The sequence below is a fragment of the Tinamus guttatus genome, unplaced genomic scaffold, assembly GCF_059628265.1.
Source record: "Tinamus guttatus ecotype Peru unplaced genomic scaffold, ASM5962826v1 Tinamus_guttatus_pri_ptg000211l, whole genome shotgun sequence".
NCBI lineage: Eukaryota > Metazoa > Chordata > Aves > Tinamiformes > Tinamidae > Tinamus > Tinamus guttatus.
In genome coordinates, this window is record NW_028288745.1 from 1,389,380 (window position 1) to 1,405,071 (window position 15,692).

Genomic DNA, 15,692 nt, shown 5'->3' on the forward strand with positions numbered 1-15,692 from the left:
TTATTGATGTAATATTGCTGCAATATATATTAGTCAAGCACACAATGTTTCTTACTCCGGACACAATTTGTGATTTCAGCCATCAGGTGAGGAACATGAAAAATGAGAATATCTTAGTTTATGATCCCTCATATATTGGCTGTGCTCTTTGTGCTCCACTTTCGGAAGCACCAACTCTTCATTCCGCATCTAATTTTAATCTCCATTTTTCTCCTTAGGAAGATTAGAGGGGCACTGCACACTGGACAGCAAGAGGGATGTGCACACAGGCAATACATTAACTCACAGCAAGAACTGAGGTAGATTCTGGTTGCAGTGAAACACAAAGCAGAGCTAAACATCTGGGCCCGATTCACCTAGTGCAATAAGCATTAGCATCCAAGAAGAGTTCTCCTGGGTTTCAGTGCACAAACTGGCCCCAGATCTGCAAAAAAAGCTGCTTCAATCCAAGGGTGAAACACAGTAGCAGGCCCATACATGAGGCTAAATGTGTAAACCTGATCAATCTTCAAACCAACAGAGGTTTCACATATGTGAATATGAAAAATATGAAGGTTTAGTGCCAGCTTTCATCGCTTACTCATATGTTAACTCATCCATCTTTCCTATGGTCTGAGCCATAAGTTTGGTTCTCCAGCATAAAAACTATTATTGCAACAAATGTCACCATTTTAATTTGCAACCAGTGTCCCGAATACTTCCCATAATACATTAATCTCTTAAAAGAAAAAGGGATTTTTTTCCTCAAACAAACTGGAGAGTCTTGCCCATTTAGTAATAAACATCTTCCAATTTAGGTGAAACTTAAAAGGCAAACACAGGTCACAGAAAAATTTAGCATTGCTCATATTGGAAAGTGATTATTCTGTCCTCTCTGCAGCCATTCAGACACAAGCAGCATTGAAGTCTCACTAAAGGCTTTGCTCCTACCCAGCTTCAGTCTTGCACTGACTGGTGGACACGAGCAGAGAAGCTGCATGCAGAGCTCATCCCATTCTATTTATGGCATAGGATTCTCACTACTCCAATCAAGTATCTCATAAGAGGAACATAATATTCTGAGCTGACATTCCACCACTTTTTTGTGGGTGTATTTCCTCTTAACTCTTCCCCACCTTCATCTTAAATTGCAAGGGAAAGGAGGAACTTCTTCCCTCAAAACACCACCTACTTCTGTATTCTACCTTGTGCCCACACTGAAAATGTAGCTGGTTTCCCGTATTTAGAAGATTCATGTTCTATATAAATTACGCAGGTTGAATAATTGAAAACTATGCTATGGAAAGAGCTACAGGCTTGAGAAAAATGGTTAACATGAGCCAGGGAGGAAATAATTCAGTTTCTCCTGCAATCTGGAAGCTTCGAATATCATGCAAATGACTGAATACTCCAACAAGTCAGACTGCAGGCTGCCTGCTTCACCCTTTGCAATGGGGAAAGCAGAAGTTCTGCTAGTTCCCTTCCAGATCCTCCTCACGGACTTACCATCCTGCTATGGACAGATCACATAAAATTGACCAGCACTTCTAAGCTACAGTTAACTGCTTCACTATTATCTTTGGAGACTGGGATTCCTACACAAGTTAACAAAAAGAGGGAATTTACCCTCTGCCCTCAGGCCATCACAAGCAGAGGTGGCTCCCAGGCCCTTGGCTTCTCCCCTCAGGCTTTGGATCACCCACCTCAGCTCCCTGGTGACACATGGCCACTTCTGCAGGGCTCAGAGCAGACGAAGAACCTCCCCGCTGCTGCTGCCTCCATTTGCACAATCAGCAGCCAAGGTGCTTCCAGCTGCAGGCGCAGGAGCCCTGATGCAGCCTTGGGTTTCATCATCCTTTTGGCAGAAACACCAGCTCCATGCCAGAAAAAACTGCTGTAGGGACACGTTCAAAAAGAAAAGAGAAATACACACGATGCAAAACTGCAAGAACTTGCAAGTGCCCAATAAACTGCATGATCCAAACTCACTCCAGTAGTACTCTGCTTAAAATATTTGGAGCTAAAAACAAGAAAAAAAATCCAGGTTAAGAAGCAAAAAGTTCTGGGCACTCCAGTGAGTGGGTAAAACACATCTCTCTCTCTCGTATTTGCCTTTTGCTCACAGTACAGGCACATGTGATGACCACCCAAATGTACACTACACGCCACAAGTTCTGAGTCGAAAGTCGAAGCCTTTGGATCAACGGGCAATGGCTTGACCTGCAGTTGGGCCTTAGAGTTACCGTGTGTTTAAACGCCAATCTGCAGCACACCGTGCACAGGGTCGGGGCAATTCCCTGACTCAGAACCCCTTCTGGAGACCTGGGACACAGCTTCCCTTCTCATCAGCTCTGTTTTCACACTCAAGACAATCTTTTCCCATTCAAAATGATGTATAGCTGTTCTTTCGTATGAAGCTATATGATAACATAGCTTTCTAAGAAAAGTCAAGGGCTTGTAAAAACTGAGCATGCTAAAATAATTTGTAAAAAGTTGTGCATGCAGGGACACACGAAATTTATAATTAGAGCATTTTCCCTCCCAAACACCACAGTAAATAAGACAGCATTTGGGAAGGTTTGCATGAGTGTACAGCTAAATTTGCAAAATTGAGCAAAAAAATAAAAGTACCAATGAAAATTCTTTCCAATATCTTGTTGGAAGAAACATACAAATCATTATTTCCTATAAAAACAAGCAAAGGGAAACTTCGGAAAAAAAGAAGAACTAAGGTAGACTACCAAATTGTGTTAAAAGAAAAGCCTTTCTCCAGTGTTTTGGGCTATATAAATATCTACATTATTACTTACATATATCTAATATGAATTATGACTCAATCTGCTGAATCTGTTTTGATGTATAGAACCTCAGTTTTAATATAATTAAACAGTGGAAATACTCTTAGTAAGAGATTCTGCTTTTTAATAACTAAATGCACTTTGCTAAACTTCATCACCACTAAGCTGCTAATTTGTAGTAGTCAAATTCTGCTCCAAGGATTATAGAGTGCTCTTCAAGTTGCTGCTTTGCAGTGATGCAGCAGCAGAACCGACTTAATAGCAAATTCAGTCAAACAATTACTGTTCACATCAATTAAAATTTGAAAACATAATTAGTGATCTGTTTAGTTACCTAAAACAGTTGGTTAGTGCTGCCCTTTACTGGCTCGTAATGGTATACCACAAATCAAAAGTGATGGTTACCCGACGAGACGTGGTTCCCTCCCACAAAAGCTACATGAGTATCCTTATTTCTCGCTACAGGAGCTCTACGCTCGTATGAAATAAACACCAAAACGTCAAAATTGCCTCTTCAAAACCCAGTTGTTCAAGCAGCAAGTGCTTGGATACACTTACTTCTCCTTTTTAACTGGAGGAGTAGCTTCCAATACTGTCCTCTGCTAATTCTTCTTCTGTTTTTAGCCCATGTCAGACTGTTACTGTAAGTCATTCATAAATGATAAATGATGCTTCTCTTCCATGAAAGAAACCCATCAGCAATAGAACAATGAAATCCACCTAATTACTGTGGAAAATCAGTGATTATTTTTATTCAATATTAAAATATTGGTCTGATTAAAATTGTTACTAATAAATAACATCTGTATTTATGTGTGAATGCATGTGTGATTGGGTAGGTAACCAGTGGTACTTACTGCACGCCTCTTTTCTGCTAATAATAAAAGAGACTAGATTATAACAGCTTCTTAAAAATGGCAGATCCAAACCTCAGTGAATCCAAACTTCAAGCTTAATTTGGCAACTGAATTCAGGAGTGGCTGTTTGCTCGACTATCTATCACTGCCATTCTCCAAGTTACAAACCATGAAAGACATATGTCCTAATGAGGCTATTTAAAAAATAAAAAGATATTTATGATAATATTAACAGCTAGAAGCTACCCGACAGTAAATAATTAATTACTGTTAATTATTATATGTGCAAGCAGAACTTTAGATGAGCAACTCAGATCACAGCAGTGTTAGGTTTCATATGTAAATAGCATCCCCAACGCAAAGACCTGACAAATCTAGCCACTAAAAACAAACCCAGGGAATATTTTTTAAATGCAGATTAAAAGATGGAGCCTTCATTTCAAAAACAGGCTGGCTATTTTTGCACAAGTCATCTATTCTTTGTCATAATATATTATGTTTAACACCATATTTTCATTTGATTAGCAAGTTTTGATCTATATGGGCATAAAAACTACAAGCCTTTAACAAACCAACCACCTGGTAAGAGCCCAGCAACACAAACACTTCATGAGTCGGGTTCTCAACTCTTGGTGGCTCCTGGGGGACGAGGAAGCCTACAGATCCTGGGCTCTGGAGGCAGCAATCCCAAATCTCTCTGGGATGCTCGTTCCCGAGCGCGCAGTGACGTCCCCTGCCCAGCAGTGCCCGAGGAGGAGGAACCCCGGCCTGAACGGCTCTGCTGTGTCTCATCTGCTGGGATCTCCCACAGTCTTGCCCACACTTTGCTCTAGCTACAGCTATGAGGATTTTGATATTAGCCATGTTGTTGGTTTTTTTTCTTTTAGTAAGTATTGCCTGTTTCAGTTTTGAAAAAAAAAAATGTGTGAAGAAACTATTTCATAGGAAAATACTGAGCTTAATGGTATATCTGCTCACAAAACAAATCACTAGCGATCAGAAATAGAATGTATGCTAGCACTTGGGTTAAGCCATTCACAGCACAGAACGACCACTTTGGCAGAAACATTTATGTCTACATGAGATTAGATTTTGCATTTATTACGGGCATGTGGCATATTATTAATTATTAACACCAAAAATAAATGTTTATGTTTGCAGAAAAACAAGCTGCTAAATTCTGAAAAAATATTGTCAAGGATTTACACATTGTGTCATGGCTGTTATGTAAATGGCAACAGCAGAGTTTTGGGGTTTATTATTAGAACAAAACATTTTTCACTCGGCAGCGGAAATCCGGGCTTTAATTTACATGCATCTCAGAATCAACAGGTTTGATACTTAGGAAGAAGCCTTTGTGTATTAAATAATTGACTTGGCCTCCTCTCTGAGAGCGTAACTCATGGAGCTCCTTTGCCCTCCTTCCCCGGTGAACTGCAGGGGAATTAAAAAGCCCTTCTCCCGGCAGAGCTGCTCGGGCTCATTTTCTATCCGAGCCCCAAGGAATGAGTAATAACGCTCCGGGCTCTGCCGGCAGGAAACAATGAGATTCAAATGAAAAACCATGCTTATTAGGCAGTCTCTCTCCTAGATTTCATACATACCCAATTTCCAGACTTCAGACTAAGGTATCCTGCACGGAGATGCTCTCAACTTGAATTGAGATTGGGAAGGATCTTCTTGCCCTCTAAGGAGAGAAAGACATTATCAAAGAGCAGGGAAATAAAGGAGGGACCGAATGGCAGCTCACGTGTCCCCTGGAAACCTCCCGAACCTCCCAAAAACTACACGGGTTTGGAGGTCTCAGGGACAGGGGTGACATTTTTGGCAGGAGTCTCTCTGGCCCCTGCCCTTGAGCTCTGCTGAAGCCCAAACAGCAGCAAAAAGCTGCTCGGGGAGGTCTGTGTTTCTGCTACCTCACTGAGCAGGCTCAGGATTTGTCCCCTGCCTGCACAAATGCAGAAACGTTTGGTTTTGTCATTTATCTCAATGCAGTTTCCCAATCTTTCTGCTGGAAATGATGCTGCTGGAGACACCAAGGTGCAAGCACAGACTGACATTCAAATCTTGCTGATTGATCGACTTTCCAGGAGGTTAAAGCACTGTGGGCAAAGCAGCAACCAAGTGGCCAGGCCAGCTCTGCCTTTGGGACAACCCGCTGCTGCTTGGCAATCGCTGCCCCCCACATATTTCACTCAGGGCCTCCAACACCGACCCGCTGCGACGCCGGTTTTCAGGCAGAGGAGCTCCCTGCATCTCTAGAGGCCTCACCCGCTGCCTCCGGCTGCCACCACGTCCAGGCGGGATTCCCGCACCGTGGAGATGCGGGAAGCAGCCCTGCTGCCTCATCAGAGGGCAGCGCAGCCCGCAGCAGGGAATGACACGTCCCTAATGGCACGTAAGGGGACGACTGAACGCCCAAAACTCACCTTGAGGCCTGCAAAGCTGGACTAGGTTTGGACTTTGTCAAAAATTCACCCTTGGGCTTCGCTTCACTGGAAAGCTCGCAATCGGGGACAACGCTCTGTGCCAGCAGTTTACACAGCCCCTACCCTAAATCACACCCCATAGTGCATAGTACCCCAGTATGACCTCCCATACTCAGGTAGGTAATCAGAAATTTATCCATTTCCCTGACTCTACCGAGGGGCAAACGCAACAAGGGCACTGAGAAGAGGCATTTCTCATTTCCTCATGCTGAGAGGGTGTAAGAGATTGTGCTGCAAGCACCTCTAGCATAGCATGTTCCCGCTGGGGCAACCTCCAGTCCTGCACTATTTCAGGACTGGCTTCAATCTTAATTTTAAACAGGTAATGGACCTGCAGTGTATATAAAAATATATATAGTATCTATATATTTTTAAGTATTCCATTCAAATTTTGGTTGATCTTATTTTCCTTCTGGGCTCATGCTAGTGTCTAGCAGCCAGTCACGGTGGCGCTGAGCTCCACAGTCCACGCAGACGTGGCCAGTCGCTCATCGCAACTGGAAAAGGGACTGGCAGAAATTCAGTACGACGCTGCATGCAAATATTTGGGTTTTCATTACAAAGGCACCGACCTTTCTACATTTCACTCTGGTTTAGGACTCCAGTGAGCATAAAAAATGAGGGGGAAAGTCACACCCAAGGGCTGAATTCCCTCTGCTTTTCCATTCCTGCGACAGCCTTTGACAAAGAATTAATTCAGACCCATTTTTCCCGATGAGCTTAAAACTTGGCTGGGAAGTTTGGCCACGCTCGCAGACAGGATTCGGCTCCTGGCCCTGGCTCCTACGCGTGCAGCATATCTGATCCCGGCCTGCATGACAGAGCACTCGCAGCAGGTGCTCGAGCCGTGGTGCAGAGAGGCCGAGAGCACCAGTGCAAGGACGTATCGACGTCTGACGGACCCAGTGATTTGGCCCTGCTTCTTACCCTGGTGGGCACGGCCTCGTCTCGCCATGCGCTCGGAGCACCCGGCACGCACAGTGCTCTGTCCACACCGCAGGCAGGACCTGTCCTAGTGCAGCCGGGGAACGGGTGGAAAGTGCAGGATAACCCACGAGAAGGGAAAGCAGGAGGGATGGAGGGGTTCCTCCTGGATGGTCTGGTTTAACTGCCTGTAGGGGGAACACAAAGATGTCCCTCATTGTGTATTGTGCCACTTTTTTTGCACGACCTACCAAACGGCCCAGCTCTGATCGGGACTAAGCCCAACTCCTGGGACCGGCGCAGGGACCCGTCACCAGTTTCACTCGGTGATATCCTCGCACCGCACAACTCCAGACCCAGTTGTCCACGCGCAGCGGCCCGCTGCCTCCCCAGCCGCGGTTAACCCGTCGTGGGGCACACACGGACACGGGGATGAGCAGAAAACGCCGCTCCGGGGCGTTCCCGCGCTGCGGAGCGCGCAGCCGTTCCCCGGAGCCGGCCAAGCCCGCGCGCAGCCATCGCCAGGGCTCCCGCGCGGGACTCGGGAGCGAGGCCCGGGGGAGGCGGGAGGGCAGCGCCGGCCGCGCTGCGGGGCGCGCGGGGCGGCGGGCGGGAAACGGGGAGGAGAAGCGGCGCAGGGGGAGGACGAGCGGGGCGCGGGGCGGGCGGAGCGCGGGGCGGCGCCGCGAGGACGTCGCCGGTGCCCGCCGCCCGCCGCCACTCGCGGAGCGCTCCCGAGCGCGGCGGCGGCGCCGGGAGCCGCGATGCGCGACGCGCGGGCAGGGCGCGGAGCCGCCCCGCGCCGCCGCCCCCTGCCATGAGCCGCGCTCCCGCAGCGGCGCCTCCGCCGAGCAAGTTTAAGGGCGAGGAGCGGCCGCGCTCGCCCGGCGGCGGCCGCCGCGCGCCCCATGCGCCGCCGCCGCCGCCCCCGCGGCCCCGCGCGGTGAGTAGCGCGGAGCGGAGCGCGGCGGGGCGGGGCGGGCGCCCCCTGCCGCCCGCGGGGCGCGGGACGGGCGCGCGGCGGCTCCCGCGGGAGGCGCCCGCGGTGCCCCGCGGTGTCGGCGCCGCCGGGGATGCGCGGCCGCCCCCGGGAGCCGCTGGCGCAGAGCGGGCGCGGGGAAGGGGCCGCGCCGCTTTCCCGACGGGAATCCGTCCCGGCGCGCCCGCGGAGGACGCAGCGCGGAGCCGCGCGGCTCTGGCCTAGCTGGCCCGTGGGAAGGATGGGGATTACCGCGCTGCTGCTGCTTCTCCTGCCTGTGAGCGGATTTTGGTGGGAAAGACGGGCTCTGGCTTTGGTCTGACGGCCCGGAGGCTGCTTCCCCGGCGGGTTCCAGCAGTTAGCACAACAGTCCGATGTCGCCTGGACTTGGTCACCGACGCTCAACCTGGGACATTGATGAGGAGGGGAAGCAACTTTCTAGCTGTACACACAGCCTGGCAGGAGCTCAGGCCAAATTCTGGGTCTGTTAGTAAAGCTACAGTTTTACTATTTAAATCTCAGGTGCTTTTACCCTCCTTGCTCACCAGTGCTGATCTCTGCAAGTAATCGGGGGTCGAGGTCGCTTATCAAGGAATGATGCTGGAGACCTAAAGTATCTCCAGTGCAGGATCACAGCTAGCCCAACTCTGCGTTTTATTTTCTCCCACCAATAGGTGGAAGAAAACGTTTTCAATCCCTCCTGAGACAAAGATTTTTTTTTCTCCTGAATAGCTAGGAGCTAAGCAACATAAAAGTAGGATTTGAACTTCTTTTGGTGCAGCAACTGAGTCCTAAGGCACTCGAGGATTTTTTCACAATACAGAGTATTTTTTATCCAAATATGGGGGAAATTATGCATTAAGTCATTAAATGCAGGCTCCCGTTCTGTTTGCATGGATGAATAATTCTGCATTTATAATAAGTGATGGTCCTGTTTTTAAGTAGGTGGGTTTTATATGCACTAGGGTCCCAAGGTTTTTAGGCGCAGCAAAGTAATTTTACTAAATAGTGTAACTGTTAGCCATGAGGATCATCAGTTTTTAGTAATACACATGCTATTTTATGAAGTCTAAACTACCTTTAAATAATTAATACCTGAGGTAGATGCAAAGGATCTTCTTCCCTAGGCTTGATTAGCTCTGCTCATCTGCAGAAACTGTCGAGGGGTGCAAACTTGGGGTGCATTTACAAGCAACCCTCTGGGGATCCCCAGCAGGAGCCGTCGCGGAGGGAGTTGGTGGCTCCGCGCGCTCCTCGCGCGCTGCCGCTCACCGGCGCGCGGTGCTAATGGGGATTTCGGCTCCGCGGCTCGCGTGCGGCGCCAGCGCGTTTTGTCAAGCGTTTGCTCTGCAAGAGAAATCAGCACTTGTTATTTCAGCGCGTCCCCTGCAGCCCGGCTGCCTCTCGGAAAGGGGCGGCAGGAAGGGCCCCGTCGCGCAGTAAGTTTGGGCAGGGAGCCGTGCGGGAGGGGGCTGCAGAGGCGGAATTTCCCTGCGCTCGGAGCCCCCGGCCGAGCCGCGCCGGTGCCGGTGCTCCGGCTCCGGCTGCAGGCTTAGAAAGGTCTGTGGGGTCCGAGGGGCAGCGTGAGGCACTGGGAGAAAGGCGCGTGTGCGGAAAGCCGCCCGACAGCCGGTTCTGGTGCGGGGATGCTCTGCCCGCCGGTCTCGCTAGGCACGGGCGGCAGCCGGAAGGGATGCGGGGCAGCCTGAGCGCCCGCCGAGGGCAGGAGCCGGGACACCGCGATGCGCGGGGGCTGCCGCCCGCCGGGGACACCCAGGGCCCGGAACGTCCTGCGCTCAGGGCCGCTATTGCCCCTCACAGGGTGTCTCCGGGAGCGGCAGTCGGGAATGGGAGATCCCTCCTTGCACCAGCCTGCGGTGCCCTCGCCTGAAGTCAGGAAAGGTGTCGCGGACCCCGCGGACCCTTTGACACTCCAAAAGCGCGAGACAGACCAGAGAGCTACGAGGTGCGGAGCACGGGGACCCCTCATAGTAGTTTTTCCAGATTTGTTTGATTCTTTTTACTTTGTAACGTCAAACGTACATGTGTTATTGAGGGGGGGGAATCCTGCTTTATTGCCCAGGGTATAGCTGGAAGCATAGTGCTATGCTTTATAAATGTTATTCTAAACATTTTTTTGCAGAATAATGCAAATATATATAAGCCTTTAGAAAGAGGCCGCTGAACTGTAGAGCGCCTAACGAGTGACTCTGCAAGAATAAATATAATCGAGACAAATTGTACAGCTCTGTTGGGCAGACCCCAATAGCGCTCAGCATATGATCCCTAATGTGCCTTGGTCAATACCTCTCTGTGTATCAATGGAAGCTCATTAAAAGAAGATATTGCAGAAAACTGAGCCATGCCGTGGTAGTTCTTGCCAAAGCTTGACATTTTTAATACATTAATAATATGTCTGTAATGTAATGGAAAACTATTAATCAGAACTGGTTATATGCCAGAAATTTAAGCTATAATTGGCTGCTTCTTGTCAGGAATGTCTGTCTGTACGGTTCTACATCTGCCTAATGCTCAAATGTCTTGCACTCCTCTGCACTTTTTCCTTGTCAAGTGCACTAAATTCGATCAATGTTATAGTCTATAATTCTGTGTAACGACCATCATTATGACTCTGGCTTACTTTAATGAGAATTCGTTATATGGGAAGTATTTTAGCACAGTGTGTTAAGAGAGCGACTTGCCTCCCATTTTTCTAGTCCTATCCAGCCCTATTTATTTGTAGATCAGAGCCTCAGCAGTTATAAAAGGTTATGGAAAACTGAAGAACTACCAACGAAAATCTAATTTTGCTTGAATGTAAAGGCTTGTGGTTAAGATTAATTAAACCTAGTAACATCTTCTTTCCATACAGAAACATGACATTCACCTACTGTTTATTCCAATTATGACCAAGTCTTCTCCAATACAGAGCATGTCTCCATTTGTCACAATAAATTTAAAATAATTTGCAGGTTTCAAGTGAGGTCAAGGGATTCTTTTTTAACAGAGCACTTGCTTCTCTTTTGGATTATGACTGTTCTATTTACGTTGTCTGGGGGCTTTTTTCTTCCAAAATAATATATTAGAAAGGACTAGAGAGGAAAACTGTGATGTCTCTCTACAAGAATACCGTATATGTTCTCTGAATTCTGAGATACCACTGAAAAAGGAAAAGAATGTAAGGTTGTTAATAAAGCTATGGTAGTACCCAATGTGATTCTTAAAAGATTAATCTAGCTTTTGATATTTCTGCTTTTGTTTCAAATTCAGATCTGAAGCTAAAATATATTTGAGCTAATTGAGTTTTACTACTGCAAGAAAATTCAGATATTCTGTATGTATTCTGATAAAATATATCACAGTTGTATGGTAACATTTGATAAAATGAATATAATGGAAAATTGCATTTACGTCCATACGGCAATTATTGTAAATTACTTTGCTATGGAAACACAATTCAACCATCTGTTGGCATTTCATAGTGTCTGTAGTTTAGTTCGGTTTAAGATGGTGCATTCTTTAAATATAGGGAGGCAGTTTGGGAATAGCTTTGAGGAGAAGTTTCGCTCTGTCTTGAAAGCGTCTATTACCAAAGCACCCTCTTAGGGGGCTCACCCACTTGCATATACTTTTTTATACCTATACTATGGTATGTATATACTATACATACTTTTTTTCCCATTTTTCTGCAGTATAGAAGGAATTTAAAACTCGAGACAAACAGAACTACAGCCTGTGGTGCCTTCCCGTTGTCTCTCAGTGTCTGCCTAAAGCATTCATGTGGGATTTAGAGGAGAGGAGAAATGCTGAAGCAGCTCCCCAAAATCCTTCTCCCGCGGGGCTCGGTGCTGCTGCCCCCAGGCCCGGGGCTGAGCTCACATCTCCAGTCCTGGTTTTGTCTGTGCGTATTTAGGAACTTACTGTGTCTTTGCAGTTTCCCTCACTGTACCTCTATGTTTGCCTTTTAGCATATATGGGTGTTTTAAAACACTGGAAAAACATCCCAGGATTTTATACCTACAGTAATATAATTAAGGGGTTATAAAGTGAAAGGATCCTGGCTGCTTTTTAATGAGGATAAAATAAACATTGAGCAGGCATGTAATACCTGCCCCCTCTCCTCTCCATGCCTAGGAAAATATGGCACCTCTATTAAAAGCAGGAAGTGTCCTTATAGTAAGGTGCAAATGAATCAACTGTTATCTTCCTCAGTAATCAGATTAACAAAAAGGGAGCAAAGCTGTCCCAGTGCTAATGAGAAGATTCCAGGAAAGGGAAGTGGCTCACTACTGCCTTTGCATCCTTCCCCAAAACCCCCGGGAATGGCTAAGGCTTGCGGAGCTCCTTGAGGTGCCTTGCCAAGCGATGCGGGCACCGCTAGCCCCGATGCTCCCCTCTCTGTCACTTTAACAGAAGAGCCTTCCTGCTGGTGCCCTGCCATGATGGGCTGTTTCCCTGCTGCCCTACCTGCCAGCTGAGATGAAGGAGAAGTGTTTAAGTCCTGTGGCTTGCTCGCTGGTTTTGCCAGGATGGAAATGCAATTTTGGAAGCAGAACATGCAACCCTCCTAGGACATTATAAATCTGTTTTTTTGTTTGTTTGCTTTAAATAGAGTTAAGTTCTTCATACTGAAACACTTCTCATTGTGACTGAGCTTGGTAGTTTGTTCATTCTAGCACGGCACCCATGCCAAAGGTTATCCACGTTAAAGCAATTTGTGTTATATTGCATCAAACCTCCAAAACGTCAACGTGTTGTATATATTTTGTAACGCGTTGTTTTGTGAACAATAACTCTTACTCTTTTTTGTTTCTAAAAGGGTGCTGGTGCCAGAAGCAAAGCGTGATTGATGGGAAAAGGACATCGGCCTGTGGACACTCGTCCTTTTGCTTCGGATACTGATTTATCAGTGTGTCTGGGCATCCCCTGTGAGCTGCCAACACGGAGGATCACTCAGGGTTATCTGAAGACCTGCAGCTTCTTGAGCTGTTATCTGCCCTGGGACATGCGGTACAAGAAGCCCTGCTAGATAAGTTGTAAGAGAGAGGACAAGCTCCACATTGTTGTGAAAGGCTGTTTCTTTGGGATTGTGGCTTCTACCAAAGTCTTCAACCTAGTAAAACAAGCACCATATACTAATGCTTCGCGTTTGAGCTGGAACCCCTTTTACAAAATATATATGTGTACATATATGCGTGACCTATAGACTGCACGTACGCCCGTACTGAGTATACTTACAAAGGTGACACAAAAGGATTTAGAGATGTATTTATCAAGATTCCTGTCACTTCACGCCCTCTGGGTTACGGTGTCTTCAATGATGCAGCACTATCCTTCCGTGTGGGGACATTACGATGTGTGTAAGACTCAGATCTACACCGAGGAAGGGAAAGTATGGGATTACATGGCCTGCCAGCCGGAAGCCAGAGACATGATCAAATACGTCAAAGTGACACTGGATCCCCCAGACATAACGTGCGGAGACCCTCCTGAGACCTTCTGTGCAATGGTAAGGCAAGCCTCTCCCTGGCCAGAGCTGGTAGATAGATTTTTGTGATAAGATGGCTGCAAGTGGAAGTTCTTATGATTCAGGTATAAATACCTAAGAAAAATCTGCATCACATTGCAAATGTGCATGAGTTCTGCGTGGAACAGTAAGTGTTTAGTAAGGCAGTGCATTAAGCTGGGCAATGGGGTGCTCTTCTCCTTAGGACCTAGTCTGACTTCAGTGTCTTTCTGGGCAAGTTTCAATGCCTTAAGAGAAAGCAGCACAAAACTCCTACTTTGCTAATCTGCATCTGGGCTGTGTTTGTTTGGATCACAGGGATCACACAAGGCTTCAGCGAGCTGGTTCCGATCAGCTGATAGGACCCTGGTCTCATATAATTTAGCATCACCTCCAAAGAGCAGAGTGTTGCTAGAAACTCGGTCTGCAAAAGCTTCCAAAGTGGCAGGGGTGGTTGGGCTGGTGGCAGATCGTGTTGCAAGAAGTGGTTATGAGAGGCTCTACTTTTGCAAATGATTTTTTTTTTCCTTGCAAAACATGGAAATCCATTTTTTTTTGCCACTGAATATTTATTTATGGAAAATACTGAATGAAAATATAGCATTCCTTGATCAGGAAATGTGGTTTGAGATGTAATTGTGTCTATGATACGGTACTATTAAAGCATAAGAAATTTACTTCCCATTAGCTAGATAATTTAAGTTTGAAAAATGGCAAGCGAGGTTACTGTAACTGCATAGAGCCGACAAGAGAGGTTTTCCTCTACCAGAGTCACCGTCGCTGTGTGGCAGAGTCCTCCCAGGAAGGAGATCCGCTTTCAGATGCCTCCCGGTGCCGTCTGCAGCCACGTGTGCTCCGTGCGGAGCTCGGGGGCAGCCGCACACGCGTGCGGGACGCAGTGCAGCCACTTTCCACGTACGCGGTGGCGAGGGGCACGTGATGAATGGGAGGGCGACGTGAATAAATTACTCGCGTTGTGAACCTCTCACTGCACCGCTTGCTCTCTGCCCGCTAATCCATCTCTGCTGACGCTGCTTTGACATCCTAAACCTCGGAACAGCTTCAAGCAGCCACTGTTTAAAAATAAATAAATACAACATGCCTGGCATAATAGGGTCATTTTTTTCTTTATCTTAAAGTGTATTTCCGCTGTCAAAATTGCAATAAATGTGGTTCAGCCCTGGACCAGTGACAGGGTGATGTCTAGTAACTCGTGTCATGCAGTGAATACAAAAAGTTGAATGAACCACTTTAGTGCAGACCACAGCCCAACAAGCTTGTTTCTACTTTTTACTGCAGAAAAAATAAGAAGTCTAAATGCACTAGTCAGTAATTTTCAAGTCTAAGTAATTTTCATGACTATTCTCATGTTAGAACAGATAGTAGAATTAATAACAATATCCTTTGAAGTATTAAAAATGTTGCTGAAATCCTGCCAAACTCTTACTGCAAATGTTTGACCTAGCAGGATCCTTGATGCTATGATGGATTATGCAAGTTTGCTCAGGAATCATCTGAGGTGACAAATGTAACTTTCACTTTAAACTCTTGCAATTCCAAAGGCCAACAGAAACCTGTCAGGAAAGACAGGGAAAGAGGAAGAGCAGGAGAGCACACAATGAAATGCTGTAATTAACGGGGCGAGTTTAAGATGACCAGCTCCTGCAGAGCCTGAGGAATGGCTCTGTTTACTCTGAGTATGGATCCATGTTGTACAAATACAACATATGCATTGGTAACTGCTTGACTGAGTCGAAGCAGGAGGAATAGTACAGAAATATTTGCAGTTCCTGAGGTATTGCAGCTCCTTGAGCTTTCAAGTATGTATATGCTACAGCATCCTGCAGGGCATTCTTATTCAGACTTTTTTCCTTCGACTTTCATGTCTTTGAAAAGAGAAATTTCAGCATGAAGAGGAACTCTAGTCCCCCCTCATCCCTAACCCCGCTCCATATCCAGCTATACTTTATGTACACATAGAAATTGCACAAGCAGATTTCATTCAAAATGCAGCTTATGCATATTGGTAGGGTTGAGCCTTTGGTGTTTCCCAGTGAGATCTTTTATTTTGTGTTCGTTTTTAGTTTTGGAAAATGAGTTAAGGGAATAAATAGCACTGTCAGTACTTGCAGGAGGTAGATGGCAGAAAAGAATATATAC

General features: G+C 46.7%; 1 protein-coding gene across 1 annotated transcript in view; it reads left to right on the forward strand.

The window, feature by feature from the left end:
- Positions 1-7,975: 7,975 nt before the first annotated feature.
- The window catches only part of NTNG1 (netrin G1), a 126,899-nt gene continuing 119,182 nt past the window's right edge, over positions 7,976-15,692 (forward strand). The window contains exons 1-2 of the mRNA XM_088524352.1: positions 7,976-7,990; positions 12,846-13,535. Coding sequence (XP_088380478.1) covers positions 13,290-13,535 — 246 coding nt within the window. The 5' untranslated portion in view covers positions 7,976-7,990; positions 12,846-13,289. The remainder of the gene's footprint in view (positions 7,991-12,845; positions 13,536-15,692) is intronic.